This window comes from Xiphophorus hellerii, chromosome 13 (assembly GCF_003331165.1).
Source record: "Xiphophorus hellerii strain 12219 chromosome 13, Xiphophorus_hellerii-4.1, whole genome shotgun sequence".
NCBI lineage: Eukaryota > Metazoa > Chordata > Actinopteri > Cyprinodontiformes > Poeciliidae > Xiphophorus > Xiphophorus hellerii.
In genome coordinates this window covers 29,534,938-29,560,626 of record NC_045684.1, presented here as the reverse complement: position 1 = coordinate 29,560,626, position 25,689 = coordinate 29,534,938, and the positions used below count along the sequence as shown (strand labels likewise).

At 39.2% G+C, this 25,689-nt stretch overlaps 1 protein-coding gene and 1 long non-coding RNA gene across 2 annotated transcripts in view; both read left to right on the top strand.

The window, feature by feature from the left end:
• Positions 1-17,925, top strand: part of khdrbs3 (KH domain containing, RNA binding, signal transduction associated 3) — a 74,352-nt gene extending 56,427 nt beyond the window's left edge. The window contains exons 7-8 of the mRNA XM_032581507.1: positions 11,345-11,397; positions 16,549-17,925. Coding sequence (XP_032437398.1) covers positions 11,345-11,397; positions 16,549-16,640 — 145 coding nt within the window. The 3' untranslated portion in view covers positions 16,641-17,925. The remainder of the gene's footprint in view (positions 1-11,344; positions 11,398-16,548) is intronic.
• A 1,497-nt stretch (positions 17,926-19,422) lies between these two features.
• On the top strand, positions 19,423-24,895 carry LOC116731342 (uncharacterized). The gene is made up of 3 exons (XR_004341578.1): positions 19,423-19,970; positions 21,033-21,087; positions 21,985-24,895. It is a non-coding gene; the product is annotated as an uncharacterized LOC116731342 (long non-coding RNA).
• The last annotated feature ends 794 nt before the right edge of the window (positions 24,896-25,689 follow it).

Sequence of the window (25,689 nt, the reverse complement as noted above, 5' to 3'; positions counted from 1 at the left end):
ATACACCTGAATTGGGAGCAGCTGGTTTAAAAGAAAAAAAAAAAGGCTCCAGGAGGAAAACGGCAACATCATTCTGTCGCTCTGGCTTTTGTTGAGGAGGGTGGTCGATGTTTGCTTTTGTAGAGGTGTCAGGTTGTATGTCACCCAGGCTTCATCCATCTTTTCTGCCATCTCTCTTTTTTTTCTTGTGGTCAATATCACAAACACACACACACACACACGCACCCATGCAGCCTTCCGCCTCCCCAATCAGCGAACTTTTTTTTTTTTATCTCAGAAGTGTCGTCGTTGGGTTGTGGTGAGGAGGGAGAACTCTGTTCCGCCTCGGGACTCGGCGGCTATTTTCCTTTTTAAAAACGAATAACGACGGGGGCTGCCTCGGTTGCCAGGTTGGGTGAGCATGCGGGAGGAAAAAAAAAAAGAGAGTCTGTCATGTAGATGCTGGAGGCTGGGTGGACTTAAAGAGATTTTCATGTCTGTTGTCTGGCGGGAGACGAAGCGACTAATAGGGCGCAGACATAGAGGCTTCTGCCTCCAGAGACGGCTGATTCACTTCCTTCTTCTCTTATTTGTGTCCTTTATCCTGGATTTGCTTGGAAAGCTACTGTTACTGCGGGCTGACATTGAGCATGTGCGCTTCGGAGGCTTCGTGCAGTTTTGATGAGTCGAGATGGAGTGATCACATTACCTTTGTTTACCCATGAACCCATGAACACAAGACATTTCTAAACCTATAAGCGGTGCCATTTATTAATATTGTAAAACATGCTAGTTGTGCCATACAGAGACGTTAAAAAGTATTTGCTCCCTGACAGGTTTCTTCTGATTTTGTATTTATATTTGATTAAAAAAAATACCCCAAAATCAATTTTAAAAAGCTGTTTTTGAATAATGATTTTATTTATTCAAAGCACAAACCTATCTAAACTAACTTTGATTTGTGTGAAAAAGGTAACTACAACACTACATAGTTCCCTCTGCGTTTTCTGAGCCGTTCACTTTCTGGAGTGAGTCAGATTGTTGCCCGACTGCATAACCTAACTGTGCCTAAGTTTGAGCTCACTAATTAATGGACAGATTTCCTTTCCCAAGGTTTTTCTGTACAGGGAATTATCAATTATCTCAAGTTGCGCCTGAAGGCGCAAAGTAGTTCACCATTACACCAAAACACCAAAACAGATTTGGTTTGACTGCTGATTTTATGTTTTTCGCCTCTCAAAAGTTCTACTTTTGTCTTGTCAACCCACTGAACATTTTCCTGAAATTCTTTAGAAATCATTAAGATGTTGACCTTTGTGTGCTGTTTGAACTGAAGTGATTTTCACATTTGAATTTTCACACATGCTCCACTTTTGCCTCCTATTTTTTTATTATTGTTGAATTAAAAATACTGAAGTCAGTTGCTATGTTTCTGTCCAATAGTCAGGCGAATTTTGAACAATCTTTTAAAATGGGGCAAGAAAAGAAAACGTGAACAAGGCGTGTTTGGAATATAAATGCACCAATCTGATATTAGTATCTGCATCTTAAATTTAGAATTCCTAATTGCATTTTCTGAACCATTTGAAAGAAGGTTTGTTGCAGTTTATTTTCATGTTTGACCATTCACGAAATGGTCAAACATTTCATGAATGTTCTAGTCAACATTATGTTTTTGTCAATTTCCTTATTATTGATTTAACATTGGCTGTTCTACTATTAATTGCACAGACTTAACAAATTAAAGTTGTTTTTACGTTTGACCAAGCTTGTGAAGCTATTGTTGTGTTGAAGTGCTGTACTGGTGCTGAGTTATCAAACTAATTTGTACTTCAATACAAGTCTCTGTAGCTTAAAAAAAATATCTAACTCTATCTGTTTTTCTGCATTGGATCAGTGTCGGCCGATGCTAAACCTCAGAAATCTGTATCAGAAGTGAAAAAAGTGGATCGGTGCATCCCTAGATAAAACATAGCACAATCTAAAAGTGGAAATATGCATTTTCATGGCAGTATACTTGATGGAAATAGTGTTTTTGTCTATAATTCTATTAAAGACTGAACTTTGAATCCCTATAGATACAGTTATATATTCACAGCTTTGTGACGGACAAAGATAGACGTCATTTTCTCTCCAAGCCCAAGCACAGTCATAGCAGGTCCCATCTGCAGCAGGGCCCAGAGGAGAGTATATATATATATATATAGATATATATATATATATATCTATATATATATATATATATGTATATATATGTGTGTATGTGGGGGTGTGTTGGGGTGTGTAGGTGAGAGTGTGTTTTGGTGTGTGTGTATATGTATGTGGACTTGAAGTCTCCTAACAATGTTTCTGGCAGCCTAAGGAGCTCCCAGTCACCAGCCTGAGCTCCTGACTGCGTGGCAGGATTTCACTTGCCGCAGGATAACAAGCTGAACAATTTACAGTCTCTCTGTCATGGTATTACCCTGGTGGCTCCCGCCAGGAGCAGGCCTGCCTTTTGTGAGCAGGAAGGAAAAAGGAGAAGGCTGAAGGCTCGCAGGCTCCCCAACTGGTTTTGATGCCGCACCAGATACGATAATTAACTGGAAAAACATTTGTGTTGATGTAAGGAAAGCAGCTGCAGAAGGGTGATGTGTCGTTCATTGCAGATCTTCAGTACAATCCTGCTGCATATGGTGAGGCATTATCTTACTTAGATCTATTGATTCAGCATAGCAGAAATGCATTTCATAGATTTTTATCCACTATTGTGCCTAAAAATGTCGACAACTGATTCCTTGTTTTCCACACACATTGTTGGTGCTCAGTGCTCATCTGACCGTTTTCACTCTGGGAATGAAATATACCTAATATATTCTATAATTACCTGAAAAATGGTCATTTATATTTTGTTTTGTGTATATATTAATTTTGTCTGATTAACAGATTACAAATTAAAAGCAAACTATCAGAGATATACAAAAATGCTATTTAGGGTTTGACAGCTTTGAAGAAACTTCCAGAAGTTTTGGCACCTATTTACTGATTTGTTACCACAATAATGTATACCACTTTTTCTGCATACAGTAATAGACTAATAACTTCTTCTGTTTGGATAGCAGATTTTGCTTTGCTCAATGTACATTAGAAATTTGAAGTACAGGTTTTGTTTTCTTGATCTCATTTAGTTCACTGGAAGATTTAACTTTCTCTTTCTTTTATATCAGAAAGGAGCTACTGTATATCCCTTTAACATGACCTATTCACAACTATAAAACATAATTTAACGTTGATATTTGCTCAATGTTTTTTTTTTCCAGTGGAAGAATAGAAGGTTCAATTGTCTACCATTGAACACACCGTTAAAAATTTTATATTAAAATATGCATGAAAGCAACTTTTTATTAGATTAGCTTCTGAATTAGCTGATTAGCTTCTAAATGGATGTTCATGCAATCAAGTTTAGAGTTTATGGAGTCAATCTATGAAATGAAAGTAACAACTGGGGTGTGGCTGTTGTTTTACCCACCAGCCATTGCATTGGAGTCAAAACTGTGTAAATGTTTATTATTATTATTATTCACTAAAAATACAGCTGAAATGAGAAGTTTAAGTACACCTTTTCAACTTTTGAAGCCCAATAAGTTTTGATTGTTCCCCCTGTCATTTGCTCATTTAGGACATATTTTTGTGTGTGGATTAGAATAAATCATAGGATCTTTGCATAACCTACAAAATCAGGTTATAAGTTGTTCAGCACTCTAATAAGATGCACTCTAAATGCCTAATATGAAGATCAGTCGTTTTCAGGGCAGTGGATATGATTTTGGTTTGGTGTTGTGATTGTTTTATTTGAGACAAAGTATTGCCATGAGCACATTTATGTTTTATGTACATTTTGTTGGGTTCTTTCAAAGCATGTGAAATGGTGTTTCAAGAAGACACCCACAGAAAGATGTCTACCGATGTACGAATGTATAAGCACAGGACCTGTTGACTAGCAACATCCAGTTTTTTATGGATTTTCTTGGGGGGGGGGATAAATAAAAGGACTGACCAGCCTTCAGACATTACAGTAAGACCTCAAGAAATTGAGTCGACGCCTTTAAAATATTCCATTTCCTTTCAAATACCTCCCATCAATATTTATATCTAGTGTCACACTCTTGTGAAATAAACATCCTATGAATTTTCCAATAAATAAACACTCCTGTCTGTAGAATCCCTTCTCACAACAGACCTGGAATGCATCGTGTATGCGATTCATCATCGGTGCACACAGTGTCATGTTATACAGCACGTCTATTGCACATTTTCCAACTGTGATAATGGTAAAATGATATCCTCTGCTTTTAACATTTAAAAAACGTTCTACGACACATCACTGTCTGAAGAGGCATGAGGAACAAACCCTGACAAATGAAACGAGACAAAGTATGCACTGCACTGTATACATGGTGTCAAACAGAACAGCCAAGCTTGAGTCATTTAGACGTAATTAAATCTGAAAGGCAAATAAGGCCCTCGCAACATTAAGACATGAGACTTGAGCTTACAGGCTCCTTTTAGACGCCCTAAAGACATTTCACGACATTTCCATTTTTCAGAAGAGCGCCGGCGCCTCGGGGAATCTCTCAGAACGTTACCGCGGCGTGACAGCCGTGGCAGGCAGACCAAGAGCTTCCACATCGCATCCTCATCTCACTGTGCTCATAGACGAAAGTCGTATATTTGGGAGAAGCAGCAGAGAGTTTCGGTTCGGCGTAACCAATCAGGTTCTAAGGTCAAGCAGGCTGGAGGGCGGTCTCTGGTGTAGAGAGCATCTTTAATTTTATTAGCAAAGATGAAGGGAGGATGCCTCTTCTGGGAGGCAGCGGCGGCAAAGGACACTTGAAGAGGTCAAGATGAGGGGACCTCTCAAAGCACAGGGGCGATCAAAGCATTATTTCATACTTCACGCTTTAAAAGATTCCTCATGGATCTTGCTTTGCGATGCTACCCTGCAGGCTGCATCTCAGAGGTCCACAGGCAATGTTTTATAAAAGAAAGATGAATCATGCAGAAACATTAGTAAACCCTGGTGCAGGAGACGTGCGCAGAGGGGAGTGGCATGGTTTCCTAACTTTCATCATGTAGCACATTGGAATCACCTCCAAAACAAGCAGCGCTGCCAAAACAAAGCTCCTGTAATGTCGTTTTTTCCTTCCTGCTGTTCCGAACAGGGCGGGTGATAATACGTTTTTCTGAAAGCAGAGGATCTGAGGTGAAGAGCATGATCCGTCTTGTATGCGTATTGCTTTCTTTGTTTTATAATGTTCAGCGGGAAATGCAGTTGTGTTGGTGGGTTTGCAGGTTTGTGGGATTTCTGCACTTTTTTATATTTTCAAAACGGTGTTAGTCATTTTGTTCCTTCGCCCTTTTGCTGTTTTGGCCATTTTGTACCTCAGTTTTCTTGGTACAGAAAGCACCCAAAAAGTAGGATGTTTTATAGCAACCAATTATTATCCACAAGGACAACATTTCATTAAAACGCATGGGTCATTTTTATTATTTTTTTGTACTTACAGTCTGCCTGGTCTTCTGAGAATGAGCACTGAAAATAGTGTTCAAAATAAAAGCTCACAGCTTTCTAAAGGTTGAAAATAAAGCTAGACCACAACTAATCATTTTAGTTTTTGTTTTGTTTTTTTGGTTGTCCAATGTTAAAGTTCAATTTCATTACACTCAAAAAAAACAACAAGAAGAAAGCACAAAGGAACAAACAGTCAACAAAATGCCAAACATAAAAAAGTAATAAAACAAATTAGAAGGCATTAGAATTCAAATAAAATCAAAAGAATTAAAGTAGAAATAAAACACTTATTATTATTTAAGTGTTTAAGTGAAATTATTTCAACTTAAGCCAAATTTCTTTGCTATGATACAAACATTTTGGCAGAAAAATGCTAGCTATAGAACGGTAGCACTTACTGATTTGACTGACCCAGATTCTAAAAGTTAATTATCTGTTTGTTTGACCTATTAATAAACTGATGTATTTTAAAGTTTATTCTCTCCTTTTGTTTTAATGTTGCATCAAAGGACCTCTCACTAATGTCTCCGGTTTGAGGCTTTTCCTGTCACTCAGGCGCAAAACAGAAATGTCAGTGATAAAACAACTGAAGTCTTTGTAGTGTTTTACTGCGGCATCAATAACACAGTTTAATCGTTTTGCTTTTTTTATTTCTTTCAATCTTGTCACTTTAGGATGGACCTTTTCAATCTTGCTTCTGACGCCCTCGTGGTGCCTTCACACACATTGTGTTTTCAAGGTGGACAGCTCCTAAGGATGAATGATGGGTGTTGTGTGTGGGGGTAATTAGCCAGTCTGAGGTGACGGAGTCAGATGTACATAACTCTGTAAATTACATCTGCATGGAGAACAAGACGAGTCCCCTGATCTCCCAGTTTCATTGGCAGAGGGAGTCTTTTTCCCCCTTTCAGAATGGATTTCATTAAGTTTCCAAAAAAAAACTTGAAATTACACAATTCTTCTAGACAAAGATGGAAGGGAGACTTATTTTGGAAAGTCAATTCATTTGCAATAGGCCATTTTGTCCCTCTTTGTGTCTCTCCAGTAGGGGGTCAGTGCTGGAGACAGCCCGGCAATCAGCCAGCACACCGAGCAATCACCAGTGTATCCATAACGAAGGTTTTCTTTGGAAATTACATGCGCTTCATTTCAGGCAAAATTGTGAGGGGAATAAACTGTAGCATTCTTTCTCTTTTTTTGCCTCTTTCTATTTCCCATTGTAATGTTATCTGTGGCAGAAATCACTGAGCTGGTATAATCAGAGCATTCAGTGTGGGGCAGTTTTCGTTAGCATTTTACTACTCCAACATTTCTGCCAAGAATGAATAGAGAAAAAAAATATATGATCACACAGGAAGCGTCAAGGAGATATTTTTGGCTTCAGGATTCATGGGGATGAAGAGTGTGTAAAAATGCAGAAAATGGGTTAACAGAATAGAAGCTGCTCTCGCTGTTTTAGACCAATCCTACATTACACCTGAAGCCTCCTGTAAATGTCCTGCTAGATTTCTTCAGATTTCTCACAGAGGACTGGAAGAGTAATGAGGATGTTAGAAAGCAAAGTCCATGAGGGATGTGCTCTACATCATTGAGATTTAATGCCGCCATCTGTTTCATGGCGCCCTCCAACAGCAACATCAGGGCTTCAGATGAAGCATTTACGCGGATGACAGATGCGTTACCTGAGGAAAAGTTGGCCTGGACTTAACACGTCTGACGCACATTTCTAATAGGTTTCAGCTTTTTATTCGTTGTGCTGGTTTTGACCAATCTTTTTTCCTTTTTCTTGGCCTGGGGAGACACAAAGCAGCGGACTCCTTCTGGTAATGAATGTCAAATCAAAAGCTGACATATTTAGAAAGGCAAAGCTCTTTCACACCTATCACAGGATGATATCTCTCCTGAGATCCACCACAGGCGTCTCTCCTTACACAAGTCCATGCTGCCGGCTGTACTCCCTTAACTTACATGTTGATTCATCTATACTGCATTGTGTAATGTATGAGAGCGAGACATTTAGGTGATCAAGACCATTTATTTCTTTAAATTTTTTGTGTTATTTGTGGGTATGCGCACATACAGTATTTGCTAGTTTGTTTTGCTTGTCGAGGTTATTTGTACCAGAGTATTTTTTGCCAGTGGATCGATGACGAGAGGTGGCCAGGTGTTCTGGCAGTAGTTTCTTTCAATAAAAAAACAGCAAAACTAAAAATGTATGCAAATGACTTTGAGTTTGCAAAGGAGAAACTCAGTATCACAAGTTCATTGTGAATGATGGAAGGACTGAGCAGGAAAATGAAGGACTGTCTTCTGTCACCGGGTCTAGCATGGTGAAGAGAAAACGGAATCAATTGGTGAAGTTCTTGATTTCCCAGTCTGTCTGTTTTACACCTCACATATGGAGCATAAGACATCATAAGTCATTGCCTTATGACTGAAAGAACAAGATCATTGATACAGGAGGGTTAATTGAGCTTTCGACATAGGGTAGCTGAACTCAAACATGTAGATAAAGAGTTCTTAAAGTGGAGAGGATAGCCCAGGTTTGTCTTGGGTTCTCAGACAAATAATGAAGCTGAGTTAGCTTGCTTCGCTATATTAGCTTGCTGTTTTGCTGTATTTCTCTGCGGCCTATCTCAAAGTAAGATGTATTTACATTTTTATCAACCATTTTAAAATTAGAATAGCATCAGACACAAAGTGAACGACAAAACATACTTTCCTAAGCAGAAACAACATCTGATATGGTTTGAGCAGCTAAGTGTACAGCAGGTTCTCAAATTAGACTGTAAGCTTTCAGCTTCCCAAAGCAGGATTTTCCAGGACTCCTTGACCTTCAGGATTCACCTCACAACTTCTAATTGAAAGGAGAAAGTGGCTACGGCGAGAAGTTATGTCGCAATATTGACAAAATGTCCCCTCAGAAATTAGAGGGGCCCAACAGCTTCTGCTGTTCACTTTCTTGATGGTTAGAATACGTCCACGCCTGACGCTCCCAGCACAGCCATTACTGACATTTCAACATGCAGGTGGAAAAAAATGATTTCCTCACAGGAAGTTAGGCTCTGTTTCTAAACACGGCAAAATAAATGATGTACAAATGGCAGTGTGGTGCAGCATTGTGGTTTGGATTGCAAAATCTGGATCTCTATATTATAGCTTTATAGAACGTGACAGAGCTGTAGTATAGAGGAAAGCTGAGAATTCTCCAATACGTGTGTGCAAGCACCTGTGAATTTCAACAAATTGATTTACTGTCGCTCATGAAGATGATGCTCATTTTAATGACTACTCTGGAATTTACTCCATTTTAGCTGAATGTGAGATCTAATTGTTGAGCATCCTGTCAGGTCTCGTCTCTGGGTGAGCAGTGTGATGAGCTGAAACACACATTTACATGTTTCTCCATCTCTACCTCTCCTGTCTCTTAAAGGAGCCTCGGGAGCTGGTCTTGTTTTTCACGATGATACCTTGGCAGGAGAACAGCACTCTGTTTTTACTTGATTCACATCGTTAGTCCTTGAGTTTAGTGACTTCGTACTTATGTAGGATCTTGCATTATAAGTTATTGAAAGATGACAAAAACCCCTGCTGTTTTATGGTGTTATTTGGTGCTGAGATTGTTTTTATTTAGCTAAACAAATGTTGGAACCAATGTGGTGATTTTGCCCTCATTTGGTTCCCACTGCTGCCATTTTGTTCCATCTTAATCCCTTTCGAACCTGTGAACTCATGTACTGAAGCATTGGGTGTACCTTTGTCTCTATTTCATGAATAAGGATGGTAGATTAAAATGAAATGCTCAAATCTCATATGTGATTTCACGAGGGAGCAGCATCAGAGCAAATGACTTAAAGAAGCTTCACAATCTGCTAATGAAGGCTGGTTTTGTTCTGGTTTTCTGCTCTGGACATTTTTTCCAAATGAAAAATATTACAGACAATCCAGAGCTCATCCTCTTCATGAGAATGTTATACAAAGACCGTGTGTCAGTCAGAGGCTTCTTCAGAACTTCTGTAACACTGGATGCTACAGGAAAGCTGTGATGCTGCCCACAGCCATGAGAGTCTACAAAAATTCAAAGAAAATGTTATGACTTAGTGCATGTTATGCTCTAATTCCCCTTTGGGATTAATAAAGTATTTCATATACTGTATGTGTTGAATTAAATTGTATATCATTATTTTATATTACATTTAGTTGATTGTGATTCTGATACCTGTTTGGACTAGTTAGCTCTTGACTAGTTTGAAAAAATGACCCCTGATTGCACAGAAATAACTCCTGTTGGTAGATTTGAGTTATTTGAGTCACATGACTGCATTTCAGTTCAACAGTCTGAAACAGAAACAAGAGACTGGCATTAAAAAGGTGAACAAAACGTCCCACAGTCAAGTAACAATGAACATTTAGCGAGCAAGAAATACTTAAATTACAAAAGTACAAAGTGTCCAGCACTTAGGTGTTTGTTCAACTGTAATTTTTAATACATAAACTTTAGATGAGTTAAATGTCGGTTCCAAAAAAATAACTCAATGGCATATTTCCGCAAATACCAACATGTGAAACACGGCTGTCATGAAAAATGCCTTCACTTTGTTGTTCGTTGGTTAGAAAATGTTAATTTGTTTTACAATAACTGATATTATGTTTTGTCAAATACTAGGAGTTCACCAATTGAAATTTTCTCGCTGATTGCCAATGATCGATCTGTAAAATGCCTGACCTGCTGATTCTGATTTTGGCCGACTCTAATTTCTTTTGTCTGAAACGTTGCTAACTCACCCACTGAGTCGCTAAAACTTGGGTGACTATTGTTAACCTTCAGCAGAGGAAAGTGGTTGATTTTTAGACATTTCTGATGTAGATAAGATCGCTGGAAAAGATCGGCTTTACGTGTAAGCATCGGCTTATCACCGATCTCCCAATATTAAGGAAATCTGGGTCGACAAATTGCCTAGTCAATAAACCAGTGCACCCCAATTTATTTAAAATTATTTCACCCCATTTATTTCACTTATGACGTTCAGATGACGTTCAATTCTCACACACGTATTTCCCAATTTAAAAAAAAAAAACTGCAGGAGAAAAGCAGCTTCTCTTCAGCCTCTTATTGCGGTTTGGCCTTTCAGGTTCACAGTCCTAAAAACAGCTACTTAACCGTGGAGGGAGGAGAAAAAACTAATAATTTGTTAGTTCTGCGGTGTCACAGCTGTCACCTCTTTGCCCTCAGCAGTCAGCCGGTGTCGACTTGGCGTTTGGGGGGTTTGAATGACGCTTTCAGCTCTCTAATCTGGGGAGCAGAGAGGTGCTGCTATCGCTGACAGTGTGACTGACAGGCAGGCGGAGAGGACCCAGCTGTGATGGCTGCTGTCGGCTCAGTGGCAGCCTTATGATGAATTGCCTCTCCTGAATGATAGCGCTGTTACCGAGTGATGTCGACGCAGGATTGTTCTGTCACCGCCTCACCGACGACCGCAAAAATGAAAAAATAAAATAAACAAGCAGAGAAATAAACCGCTATGCAACTCGTGCCCCATCTTTTTTTTTTTACTTTTATATAAATGTTGCCACGCCTCATACATCTCCATAAGTAGCAATATGGAAGTAGAAGCGTATGGGGGAGGAAATTGTCTTGTACGTTTACAAAGTTTTAAGTGATGTAAAGTATTTCTTTTTTTTTTTATACAGCCGCACAATTAATTATCCTCATAGTAAGAGAAGCTGAAAATTATTTGCAGAATAATGCAATATATTACATTTGTTCTGCGCCCTATTTCCTGCTATTCACCTTCATTTTCTGTCCGCTTCCAGCTCAGATGACTACTATGAATATGGACACAGCGGGGAGTCATATGAGTCGTACGGTGAGTCGCAGATCTCCTTTTCCACTGTATATACACATAACAAATATATATATAGTGTCAATTGTCAGAACAATATCTCTTTTTATTTCCTCACTCTAGTTTACTGGCTTTATCTCAGTTGCCATAGCACCTGGCTAATGGAGTGCTGTTTCAGACACATTCAGACTGAGCGTGTTTAAAAGTCATTTGTCACTAATCAGAACCTCTTCAGCTCATTTAGATAATTAGGTGGAAGCAGTGTTGCTCGAAATTAAAAACAATTACCAAGAGTGGAGGCTTAAGGTGCAGGAGTGTATATTTATAACCGCCGCGTTGTAAATATTGACTGACATTTCTTGCATCACTCCAGCGTCTCTTCTGAGAATTGTTTTGGGGGGAAACACGTGAGATAGGCCAAATCACTTCTCTTACCTGCAGAAGATTTCCAGGGGTTAAATGCTGATTCCCCCCCCCCCTCAGCTCTGTAGAGGAAAACGTCAAAACAAGACAAAAATAGAGGATAACCTTTACATCATCCCTAATCCTTCTGCAGCTACACAAGGAAATAAAGGAGCAGAGTTTACTGCTTTGTAGTAGGTGTTTATATTTCTTTGCAAAAGGATTTTTACCCATTGGGCTTTTTTATATTTTGTCTTGTTGGAGCATTTTCTTCTACGAGTAAAAAAATTGAAAAGTGTGGAGTGTAGAACTTTTATTCCTGAGTCAATGTTTTTGCAAAACTACTTCCACTGCAAATTCAACTTCAAGTGTTTATGTTTTTGTATAGGTCTGTATCAGTCTGGCAATTCTTAAGAAAATAAAGATTTCACCTGATTTTCTGTGTAAAACAAATCCAGCTCAGTTAGATTGGATAGAGAGTCTTATTAAATTCAAGCCTGTCTTCTGATTTAGGTCCGGTCTTTGATTGAACCATTTAAATACATGGATATATTTTGGTCTCCACCGTTCTGTTATACAGTTCCTATAGAAAATATTCACCTCTTTGGATGTTTTACCCTTTTTATTATTTTTATCATATCTTTTTTTCTTTGACAAAAGAAAAAAATTGTCAAAGTTAAGCTAATTTTTACCAACACAGTTACTGCACTCAGGTGATCTATGCTCATAATGAGACTAGTAGCACCAACTGACTGGACTGGACCTCTATTGAATTAAATCAGTCACTTTAAAGATGGAAAAAAAATATCTTGTTAGATATTTTTATTTAACTGTCATTACTGCAACATTTGTGGCAGGCTGTGTTGTGGTAAACCGGCTGTAGTGTAGCAGAGAACAAGTGGGACTCGGTGAGCACAAGAGTGGTTGGCAGAGCTAAGACCCGCCTCCTGGCTCTGATTGGTTGCTTCTGACTGAGCGATGGATTTATGTAGTTAGCGATGGGAGACGGCAGAGGAGTTTAATTGTTTTCACAGATTATCTGTCTTGTCATGTCCCAATGTGATGATAATTTTAACAAATATGTCAAAAATTTTATAAAAGCTGCATAATGTAGCTTTAATTACTATATTTGGATTCTGAATATTAGAATTTAACATGGTTTCAGGACAGTATTAACACTATATGCCTGTTTGGTACACAGTTTTGACATTGGCTGGTCAAACACAACTAAAGTGCCAGATTTGGCCTGTGGGTGGGCCAAAGGCCAATTTTTGTTTTATGTGGACGGCTTTTCTCCTTTATTTTATGCAAAGCTGCTTCTGCTTCACTGCCATTTACATTCCCCAATGTTCCCAGCCAAAAACCTGAATATCACTTCATTACCGCCACGCCGGTTTCAACCTAATTTTCTGGACAAAATGAATACTTTAATAAACTTCTTCTCGCTTCTGATTTGGAACGATCAACTCAGAGGCGAGTTTGGACCAGCTGCACTTTCTTCAAACTTCTGGCAGAGCACAGCCTCCCCGAGGCAGTGTTCAGCAAACCTATGTCAGCTTTCTGACATGATCGGTAAGATGCGGGCCAAGGTCAGATCTGCTGCCGACTGCATCCATATCACAGCGGAATTACAGCGCTGTAACCGCGCAGCTGTGGAGCAGCAGGTCGATGCATCTTTTATGTTGTGCTGTACATCTGGCCTTAGTGTGAACTTGACTTGTTTTGGAAGCTGCTTGTAGTGAGTGCAGCCTAATTCTCTAACACTGCATTATTGCAACGCCGTGTTGACGTTCCGTCCTGATCCAGCTCTTAAATTGGATTATTGAAATGTATTATTCATGATACGGGATGCAAAAAAAGACAAATGTTTCAATTAAACAGATGCCAAGGCTGAGGGATGCTTTCAGTGTCAGCAGGATTAGACAAAACCTACATGGCCAAGTTTAATTTAAAAAAAAGGTAGGATGGTGGAACATAATGTCTGCCAAAAGTATTCATACCCCTCCAATTTTATTCACATTACAACAAATTTTCAATATATGTTATTGAAACTTTATGTGACAGACCAACACAAAGCCACTCTTAGAATAAAATTGTCCCTCACTGGGGAAACCTGTCAGATGGGTAATCTGAAGCATGTAGATCTACACTAAAATTAAAGCACAAAAAAAACAAACGTAATTTACAGCACAAAATCTACTAGGTGTGCACAGACCTGTTATAACAAATTTTGTTGGATGATAAACAAAATTTGTTAGAACAGATGTGGGGAAAAACCCCAGCAGAGCAAGCAGTGAAAAAAAAACGGTGTAAACAGGGATGTTCATTAACAGCAAGAATGTTATTTAAATTTAAAAAATGGAGCAAATAACAGCAGGGATGTGAAGACTTAAAGAGTTTGTTGGGAGCCATGATGGTTGTAGTCCTTCGTCCCAGTTGCTGGGAGGAAGGACCTACGATGATGCTCCTTTGTACACTTAGGATGCAGCTCATGTTTGTGAAGTAAATTTAAAAAAGTTTTTCAATTAGATATTACAAATATGAAAAAGGCATTCCAGCATAAATACAGTTTGATCTAAAGTGTTTTGTTGTAGTTCTGACGGTGTGTTTAGGGTTGTTGAAGAAAAACTCATTCCACAGCAGGGTGCCGTCATGCTTCTGTCTGGCATGTAGAACAAAAAGCTTCCTGGCTAATGAGAGCACAGTTTCCTCCATGCTGCGTTCATTTAGCCGTCAGTTTATAACTAACGTTCCTGTACATTTGTAGTTGATACATCCATAAAACATCTCCGTGTTTCACAGTAGGAAAGGTTTGCTTTTTCTCAAATATCTTGTTGACTCATTATCGAATGTAGAGATTATAGTTGGTTATAATGTTTGACTTTGGTCTCCTTATTCAAAATAACTGTGTCCCTAAAGTTTGGAGTGTCTTCACGCTTTTTTTTTTCTGAAAAGTGTCCAAAACCAGATATTATGGCAGGTTATGTGATTTTCGTACTGAGAATGATGTACTCACAGATGGACTGTATTTACTAGTTACAAAGCAAATGTTGGAATCCAAGAAAAGAGAGACTAAATATCAGTACAAGTAGATTTTTTTTTAACTCTTAAAATAATACAGGAACATTTAATAAATTATTGAAAATGTAATTATTTCAGCAACTCCATCACTAAGTGAAACACAATCTATAGATGAATTAGACAAGCATGATGGTTTAGCACCTTTATTTCTCTTTATTATGATGATTTTCTACTTACATCTATTGAAAACACAGTTCAAAATTAGGATATTACATGAGACCAATAAAAATCTATTTTTGATAAAAGTATGTTTAATACTTGCTTTAAAGTGAATTTCAAAAAGTACTTTTAATCTGATAAATGAGACTGTTAGGGACATATATTCTAATTTATCAAATATGAATTTATAATTTTCTGTCCACCTACCAGTTACAGTCTTCTTTTTGTTGATTGTAACAGGACATGAATACATTAGAAATGTGTTGTATATAGCAACAAAGCGTACTGTATATATTTGGTTGTGAATTTGTTTAGATGAGAAGCTGGAATTGAATCCGGAGAGGACAGTGGAATTCACTTCAACTTTACAGAAACTCCTTTAATTGGGTCGAGCTTCTGCTGGAAGTTTGTTGAAATTCGCCCTTTGTATGTTTGGTTGTAAGCCTCCTGACAAACAGAGCAATGACACTAAAAGCCGACCTCCAACTTAGCTCAGCGTTAGCCGGGTAAAACCGCCAGTGATCCATGACGCGTATTCCTTTTTGCTTTTCACGCGTTTATTCCACGAACGTGCTTTCAGAGGCAAGTCAGAGCCATTAAAACTTTCTCAACTTTTCTGACTGTGCCAGTGAAAGAACTAAGCACCCTCTACTTATTAGACTGATGCCGACCTGCGAACATGAAACACTAATAATAATAATCATCATCATCATCATGCTGCGCGGGTCACACAGACAGGAAGGCAGCAGCTCAGAGAAAGCAGATAAACAACACTGACGGGCTTTCTTGTTCTCAAAACACAAGGTTACCTTGGTGTGTTTCTTCAAAGTGAGTGTCAGTGGAAGGGTGACAGGTTTAATTAAGGGGTATTGGCTATGTGCTGGCAACAGAGAGCCTCCACACTGGAAAAAAAAAAGAAAAAGAGAGAGAAGCAGCCTTTGTTAGCTCCAGCTCCGGGGAAGTCTCAGCGCTGGCTGGAGATCAGACAAAGGGTGCCGTCAATGGCAGCACTTTCACATTGATGCTAGCAGGGGGGGGCGAGCAAGACCTGATTTGAGCTAATGGTAATTGTGACCTTTTTCTCTGGGAGACACTAAACGGGCCCTTTTCAAGTAGCCATTTGATCCTCAAATTCAATTAATCTGGATGAATTCTTCCAGGGGAAAGCTCTGATAGAGCAGGAGCTTTTTGTTTTTACAGGCAGATCCAAATTCCTGCTTCAACGTCAGCAGGAGATCCTTTACTGAACACCTCCGATAGGTCAGGGAAAGTTTGGAAAAGCTTTTCATCTGATTTAACTATTTAGTAGGAGAAAGAATGGGATATTTGTCTTATTTCAAGTGTGTCACTAGAAAGTAGATACTTGGTTAGATCGTGTTTTTTTTGGGGGGGGGGGGGGTTTGCATTGTACGTAATTTTTACATGGAAAAATATTTAGGAAGTATTTGCTGCGTCTGCATGTGTCGCTTCAATTAAAGTGTGGCGCCTCTAATCGCTCTCCGTCTGTTTATCCTGTGTTCTCCCCCTGATCAGGTCAGGAAGAGTGGGCAAACAGTCGCGGCAAGGCTCCGTCGGTGCGGACGACCAAGGGAGCGTACAGGGATCAGCCATACTCCAGATACTGAACTGTTTTTACGAGCCGCACCTCCTTCCCCCCGATGCCCATGGCGGTTTCAACCCAAGTAATGGATTTTTTTATGGACGCTCCCATATTTTTAGAATTGAAAACCGAATCCGCGACGTAACACAAAAACAAAACGCTGAACTGAAAGTATTATAACATGAAAATCATGCTCTTGACTTGGAAAAGAAATAAACCATAAAGCAGTTTAGGTAAGCTATCTGCCCTCTCTGCAGTAGAATCGACAGAAAGTTAAGGCTAAAAAGAAAAAAAAGACTCCATAGTACATTAAGTTTCTCTCTCAGCTATGTGATTGTGAAGAATGACATTGTAACAGGCTATTTTACTTGGTAATGATTAGTGAGCCACTGTAAGCTGTTGGATACAATGCTTCCACACAGCTGCCAGCGCAACTTAATTTATCACCCTCTATTCTTTAGACCTCTGAAATGTTAGTAGATTAGTTTCTAGGAAAGTGCAGTAGATACTTTCTCCTGAAGGATAATTGGTGAACTTTGTGTCCCTTGTAAATGAAACATTTGCAAACTGAAAAAAAGAAGAGATAAGTCATTCTGTATACACATTGTATTGCTGTTTCTTCCTCTTTTTTTAATGTAAAACAACAGTCCAGTTAGTGTTAAAGGGCTTATAGAAGCATGGTGTGCAACTGTGGACGTTACCAGCTGTTTAAAGAAGCCTGTGTAGTTGTGATCATTGGTTTTGCCCCCAAACATCTCCTTAAGTCCATTCAGAAATAGCTGCGCCTGCTTTCTGTACGCTGATCCACCGTAGCTGCCAGACGCTTTGGGAGTTTTCAAATGTCTGCCTTTCTTTTTAGATGCTCCTGGTTTTTATGTTTTTTGAGAATATAAAACGTGATACGTGCTGGTAAAAAGTTTACATTCCCTCATCTTAGGCATGAATGTCCTCTAAACTATGATGAATTTGAATCAGTCTTTCTCTGGGGTGTAATGAGGATACAACATGATTTTGAGGATGCAAAAGTTTGAGTTTGTTAATGGATTTACTCCAAACTAGATCAAAAGTTATACATTCAGGCTCAGATGGTTACAGATACTTCCTGTAATTTGGTTACATTTAGATTTACAGGTGGTAAAGAACATATAGATATTCTGCCACGATTCTGCCTGGACTGGTAGGTTTCTGGCACGAGGTAGTGGTACACTGGGTGACCTTGTGACCTTTACTGCATGTCTTCTTCCCTTTCTCTCTCTGCCCATTTCCTGTTTGATTACTACAAGTAAAGATCATTAGTGCCACAAAAAAAAGAAAAGAAAAAATTTCATAGATTTCTTTGACTGACCTGGCTTTCAAGCACAGTCTGCAAATCATGAATAGGGAAAGGTCAGGGACATGTTAGCCTACTTTATCAGTTCCAAAATATGTTTTGATGTGTGTTTGGGTTCATTGACCTGCTGGAACATGATGTTGTGCAAGAAAAACACCACGTATATGGGTTTTAGAGCAGCTGCTAGATTATAAGATTTGTTTTCTTCACAAGACTCAAGAACATTCTCCTTATCTCAGCTAATGTTTAACACCTAAGTACAGGTCCTGACTCCTGACAACAGATATTTTCTATGTAGCAAACAAGAACAATTCAGACAATAGCTGATGTTCACAATACCAAGATTTGACTAGTAAACAGCAAAAATGTTTGTGTAATTTCCTGACTTTTGGAGATTTGTTCTGCTGTGCTGATTGACTCTGTGAGGTTTGGTTCAGCATAAAAAAGTGTTATCATGCATTTGTATGATTCACACCCAATAGTCTGGTAGATTTGTCTTGATTGGGGACCAAAGTTGCAACATTTGTTCCATTTTCAGCTGATGAACCACTGAGCCAAACGACATGAAAAGCTCTGAAGAAGACACTGAGCGCAACTGCTTGCTTCAAGAAATGTAAATAAAAATGGAGTGGCAGATTTTAATGGTCATAGGATTTCTCTTTTGTCTTTTAAAGAACACAAACTATTTCTCCCTCAAGCGTTAGACTCACACATTTGTTTTGGTGGTATTTGCCCAGAATGCCCTGTGTTATAGTCCGCTCCCTGCTTTTGGAGCAGTCTCTGGTCCACTTGGCGTTCGCATATGCATTCAAACCGAACAGAGACCTAGGTTTGTAGGTAGACCTGAGTTCATTTGCTTTTTTGATCCGCATCAGAGTTTGATTACGCATTCCCACCTCCTCAAATGAACCAGACTTTCTGGGCAAACAAACTAGAATTTGATTAATGCAGATTAATCAGAGGTAGTTTGAATGCACCCTATGTCTTAATAAGTAATACTGAACCAACAGCGTGTCTAATAAGTTTTAACCATCTGATCAAGCAGCTCCTGACAGATGGAAGAATGTTAATTTGGATGTTCAAGAACATTATGAAGCCAATAATGCATTATAATCTGATGGAACATTAATGTCCACAATGAAGGCTATTCTATCATGAACTTGTAACAGAAGATTCACTTCACAGTTGGCCATATGGACAAGACAAAGGCTGTCTGGAGAAATGTTTGATGGATAATAAGAAGTATGTTTGGAAGAGTCAATGTGATTCATTTAAAACAAAGAAAACTTCACTACTGGGTTAGGGTTAGGGTTCCCAAACTACTGTTGCTGTTGCGTTGTACAGATTATGTGGAATAATGACGACTAAACACTTCTGACAAGTTCTTCAGTTTCACCTCAGCTGCTACATACTTGAAACTTGGTTTCAAGTATGTATGAAACCAAGTTTCATACATAAGGAAAGTATCACCTTTCCACCTATTGGTTGTTGGAACAGGACAATAATCCAAACAGCTATTAAGCTTTGTTTTGGTCCCAACCTTTACCGCATTGAAGTTGATTTATGAAATGTGCTTAAAGGCCAGGGCAGGGCAGGGCAATGAGGGTAATCAGAATGAATTCAACCAATTTAGGCAGAATTAGGCCAGAAGCTTGGCCACGAAACTGTGTAGTTCCTCTTCCACTTGCTATGACACATTTAACCAAATCTAAAGGGAGTGTATGGATATAATTAAGCTTTTATGGGTAACTTTAATCACACGTGGATGAGGGAAATTTATATTTGTGTTCCCAATCCTTCCCAAAACTCAGTGAAGTTGCAATTATCCTCATTACAACCAGTCAAAAAGAGCAGGCAAAAGTAATCACAGTTACGACGTTCATGTACATAATCGGTGTGTGAAAACTTTTGACCAGAACCTTACCGTTACCTTTCTCCACACTTGTTTTTGAGTTTCAGTCTCATCATCCACCTTTCCACCTATCCTCCTGGAGATATGTTCAACTCTATGGATTGTGAGCTTATGTAAGCCCTTTAATAATTCTTTCTTTGTTGATGCTAATAAACATTTTGAAAGAAAACCCTGGTGTTGAGGAGAATAATTACGCACCGCTAAATGCGCTTTATAATTTAAACTAAACCCAACAAAAACCCCTGATGTTTGAAACATTTGCACCACAGAAAAGCTCAAAATGAACTAAATGGATCTTTTACGCCTTGATAACATTGCAAAAGCTTAAACCGTCACATGTTCCAGATTCTGAATTTAACACAAATATCAAGATGACATGACCAGAAGTCCAAAATGGCCGCTGGCGACCTTGCAGACGGTCTTGGTCATCTGATAACGTTTTGCACCGATTTGGATTCAAACATTTTCATAGCACCGTCTTCCACCGAGACGCAGAGGATTTAAGCGATAACAACTCTTGAAACCCGTATTTGCTGATACGATTTGATGCGCCTGATTGCGTCACGCATCATCAGTGAACGCACAATAACGTCTGAGTGTTTACTCCCCGACAGACACGGCTCATCTAAAGCCTGCACGACCTGCCACGCAAAAAAAAAAAAAAAATGGAGGATTGGTGGGGTAGATTTCTCTCTCTCTTTCTTGTCTTCCTGTTTTTGCTCTTCCTGCTTATGTGACCCTCTCCCAGTCGCTTTAAAGATCCTGCCTTTACCCCGCACGTTAAATTGAACCCCAGCTGACCTCCGCAGAGAGAGGACGGCAGTAGCTGTTTAAAAAGACCGCCGCCCCACAAGGTAAACACCCTAACCCGGTTTAACCTCACCCCCCTCAACATAGTTACTCATAAACAAATTCTAAACTTCAATGAAATGTTTTCCTGTAACTTTTTGAAGTTCGTAATCCAGTCACGAAGCTAGAATTAATTAGATTTCTGACAAAAACAAGCTAAAAGATGTTAAATACCTTTAATATCTCAACAAACTGTGAAATCATTTTGTTCTAAGATATTAATAAAACACACAATTGTTTTGTTAACTGGACTAAAAACATGGTTTGTGCTTTCTGATGTTGGCTGAAAACGATATTGCTCATGGCGTTTATGTTTTTCCTTCCAGGCTGAGGTCAGAGCTGAACACCGCTGTCTGTCCAAACACGTTCCTACTGCTGAAGGTGATTTGTTAGCTGCACTGTGCATCATTTGTGGGTTTGGGCTGGTAGAAACTTTGGTGATTTAACACCTTTTAGCTAATCTAGCACAGTGTTTCTGTGTTACAGTATGAAAAGGGAAAAATTTAATAAATCCAAACTATCCCTTTAAAGACATACTATGGAGAAAATTGAGGCAGTTCTTTGGAATTTAAACAGGATGTACGTCGGAGCGAGTCCACGGACATTTTGTTCCTGTGCACTTCATGTTAACTGCTTTTGATGATGTACTGGAAGTTAAATTGGTGTGAAATGAAGGTAAAAAATATCATGTTTTGATCTTCAAAGTAAGACTCCTTTAAAAGTTTCGGAGATGAAATGAGCTATAACTTCAACCGTCACCCAGAGATTTAATATAAACTATAGATTTTAATCAAGAAAAAAAGACAGGATTTGAATTTTTTTAAACAGTTTAAAGTATGTTTGTAAAAGATGGCAGATAAGGATCTAATACAGTGATACCTTCCATTTAGCAACCTTAAGAGTGCTAAATACAACAAATCAAATATTAATGTGACTTTGAGGCGACCTGGCTTTTTCCAAATGGATGTTTAAAGCTTAGAAATATTTTCCCACAACTTTTGAAATCCTTCCGAAGCTCGACCTTCATCCCCTCCATCCCCCACAGTAGCTTTCCACAATGTCCTCAGGGGGATTCTGGACTCTTTGCCTCTATGTGCAAATGCAATTACTGTGTGAGAACCTTCTGTGTTATCTGAACCACAACAGGGTCTCCAACATTGTGAAGATGACACCCTCCACTTGCATTAAGTGAAGAAATGCAATGCCTGACTGATTGCATTAGCTAAAAACATGAGAAAAAGTCTCACAGCGTTCTCTGTCTTTGTTTTGTCTTCACAGGATTAAAGAACAATGGACGCGTCTTTCCAGAAGCATTGTCCGAACGAATCGGCGTCCAAATTCACAGATCTTTGTTTGACCATTTGTTGCTTTTTTAAAAACATTTACAATGTGGACTGTGGTCATTATTTCATGGCTTCGGAAAAAGATGGAAAGTGACTTGTTTGGAGACACAGAAAACAGGGTTGGAAGCTACATCACATGCATCGCACCTCGTCGTTCTCCAGAGAAAAGAGCAAAAAAAAAGCCGTGAATGGGCTTCAGCGTCCGCCGGGACTCACAGAAGAAAAACTCTTTCAGAGCATCATTGACTCTCCGTAACTTCTTCACACACGCAGAACTGTTCTGGATCGACTGCGAGCCTGAACCCGTCTCTCCCGTTTGCGGTAGAGAAGATGTGTGAAACTTTTATGGTAGACGTCAACCATTGCCTGCCTGGATGGATGAGTTTGTGAATAATGCAGCATGCCAAGGGAGGAACGTCGTCATCCTAAAGGGATTTCTGTTTTTCTCTCATTGTTGTCAATAATTTCAATCCGGTGTGCCCGAATGAATTAACAACTCAAAAAGTGCCTTTCTGTGACAGTTTTAGACATTTTTGAGCTAAAATTCAGCTGCCAGACTAGCTAACTGTTTTCTTTTCTACTGTGTGTCACCACGATGTTAGAGACTCCTTTCCGTCCTCACAGACGACGGCGCCCCGTTGCAGATGCGTCGCTTAATCACGCTCCACTTCGGTGGATATTCCAATTCTGAAATAGCTTTTCCGCCGATGCAGAGCGTGCTCCGTAAGTCCAGATGGACTCATCCCTATTCCACACACTTGTAAGTTCTCAAAGGCAGACAATAGTTTTCCATTAGAGGAAGCGATTGTCGGCGGAGCCCCGGGCACAGCCTCAGACAATAACACGGCGACCCAAAGCTCACATGTCAGCCTGCCGGAGTCAACTCTCATCACCTCCAGGGACTGATTCCCACTCTGAAGTGGCTTAAAGACACAGGCTTATCTGAAAGTAAGCTTGTCCGAGTTAATAGAGAAAGAACAGCTTATTTGATTAAGAATGCATACAAAGGAGGATGTAGTGATCTGTGGCTAGGAGACGAGTCAATTTCAGCTCCAGAGTACAAATCAATGTGTCTCTAACAGACCATAAGACTGCTTAGCTCAGCAATGAAATTAGACTGAGGCGAAATACTAAAGCAGTGATGAACTTGTGAATAAGGGACAACTTTTGCTGAAGATGTTACATTGCCCTGTTGCGATGGTGTTTGCTTGTTTTCTTTACGATTGTGAGTCATATATGAACTCATCTTTACTTCACCATTGCCATGCTGTTTAGTCATGTTCATAAGGGCCATCTTCAGCTGGAATCATTGCTGTATAGCTAACAATTAATCTGACTTGACTTAACAGATACGTAATCCTCCGATTGCTAGGTTCCATTAGGTTCCTCTACTGCAGGGTTTCATTTTGGACCATATCTAGATCGCACATGTTTTCAAATTGATGAAAAATGTAAAGCAAACTGTTCAATCATTAAAGTGGTAGTATTATCTATTTTCCAGGCATATAATGCCATTTTATAGCACAATCAAATAACAATGTTAACTTCAGTTTTTATAAATATGCTGTATGTATCAAATATGACTTAAAAGAAATTTGACTTTGCATTTCAATGCGTTGAAGTTTCCAGTAGGAACGAATAATGAGAACAGACGGACAGATAAGACACGAACAATATATTAGCACTGCAAGTTATTCAGATACTGAAGGAAGCAGAAAGCAACACTGTAACAGCCAATGGTGGGACGTCTAGCAGTACGTGGAGATACGTCACGATCACAGAGAACTTTGTCAGTAGTAACTGGACCTGGTACTGCGGACCATGCAGTACAAGTTCTGAAGAGATAAAAAGAAATCCTAAAAAGACACATCTCGTCCTGTCTTGTTCTCTTGAACGCAATATCGTGTCTCATCTTGTGAGTTTTAGGTATCGTTACACCTCTAATGTTCGTAGATAAGTGTAATACTAAACTATAGGTGTAACCGATAGACCCAAACCGCCAGGAATACAAAGAAAGATTTCATTTTGGCACTTTCAGCTACAGAGTGCATTATAAGCATGGCGGCCATATTTGATTTATGATCAAATGTTCAAGTTTTTCTGACATGAATATTTTAAAGTTCCTACTTCCATGGGGAAATAACACTTCCATAAAAGTGCCAATTTTTCTGATTTTTGTTGTAAAAATGCATCATGTCATAAAGATAGAAAGTTGAGGCTCATCCAGGTTAACACCTCGCAAATCACACACACTCTCAAACCCATGGCAACAAACAGGATTATGTGGGTCACATTAATGTATGATTATTACATTAATCGATTTAGTAATTTGTTTTCAGATAATTCTTAATATGTACGGGGGAGACTGCAAATCACAGAGTGGATTTTGTTCCAGGATAAGACGAAAAGAAAACCACTGCTGTATTTTAATTCTCTGACTTTTCCTTTGAGTCAGGCTCTAAAGCAGACACCTCCTGCGTTTTGGGCTGTAATTAACCAGAAATCTGTTCATCAGGCTGAGATTCAAACGCGGGTAATCGATGGTGAATCCATGTTGAAAGCCGGCGCCAACGTGAGCGCAGGTCAGCATGTGCTGCCTCCAAAGTGGCAGCTGAGATTGAGAGGGATCGATCACTACTGGACTTCTAGTCAACAGGCCCGATCAATGGCAGCAGCACAGAACACGGGTATCTGTTCAGCTCATACTTGATACCATTGAACAATTCCTGATTTTTCTGGGAAATAAGTTGTTTTTTTCTCCACAGCTCAAATCAAAAAAGTGCAGAAAGTGAATACATATGTATCAGAATAGAGACATTACAATAAAGCTGTGTATGCCAAGTCTATGATTAGATATCTCTGAATCGTTCATATAATGTGCTGTCTAAGCTTTGAAAATATATTTTGCTTGTTGATGTGTTTTAGAAGTAATAAAGTTTTCATGCCCGCTGATTAAAAAGTAACATTGTTCTGATAGCGGTGTGTCACAATGGGGAGCAAATAATAATAATAATAATAATAATAATAAGGACTTTTCCTGTGTATTGAATTATTGGGCTCTGACACTTCTTAACGAAAGTCTGCACTAAATATAACAGCAGTTGATGTGTTTTCTCTCACTTCAAACCCCCTCTGCCGCATTGATATTATTTACCTTGATATGCCCTTGGAATAATAGTTGCAGATCAAATGAGTTTGTGTAGCTGAAGCTGCCTCCGTCTTCAACCTTTTAAATATTGCATGTTCTCCCTCCGCCCGCCGCCTTGGATGCGTTCCTCTCCTCATGTAAATGCTGCCGTTTCTTTACGGGCTTTTCTTCTTCTTCTTCTCTCTGGAGGCTTCCATCCTCCAGGCCGTTCCGCTTTGATGGGTTTTTTTTTCCTCGGCCGTGTGAAATTCAAGATTAAAGTCTGTCTGTCGGTGCCCCCGCTGCAGATATAAACAAAAACAGACACAAAAAGTGTTGTTTTGCTTTTGCTAGAGAAAGCAGTTATTACTGACTTAGAAATTAAGAATTTATTTACATCTTGAAGCCGCTGGATAACTTCATTTCACCAGTTTCGTGTCTTTAACGGCTCGGGAAACGGCACGGCTTCAGTCGGTTGCAGGCTTTTGTTCTCCAGCTCTTAAACAGTAAACA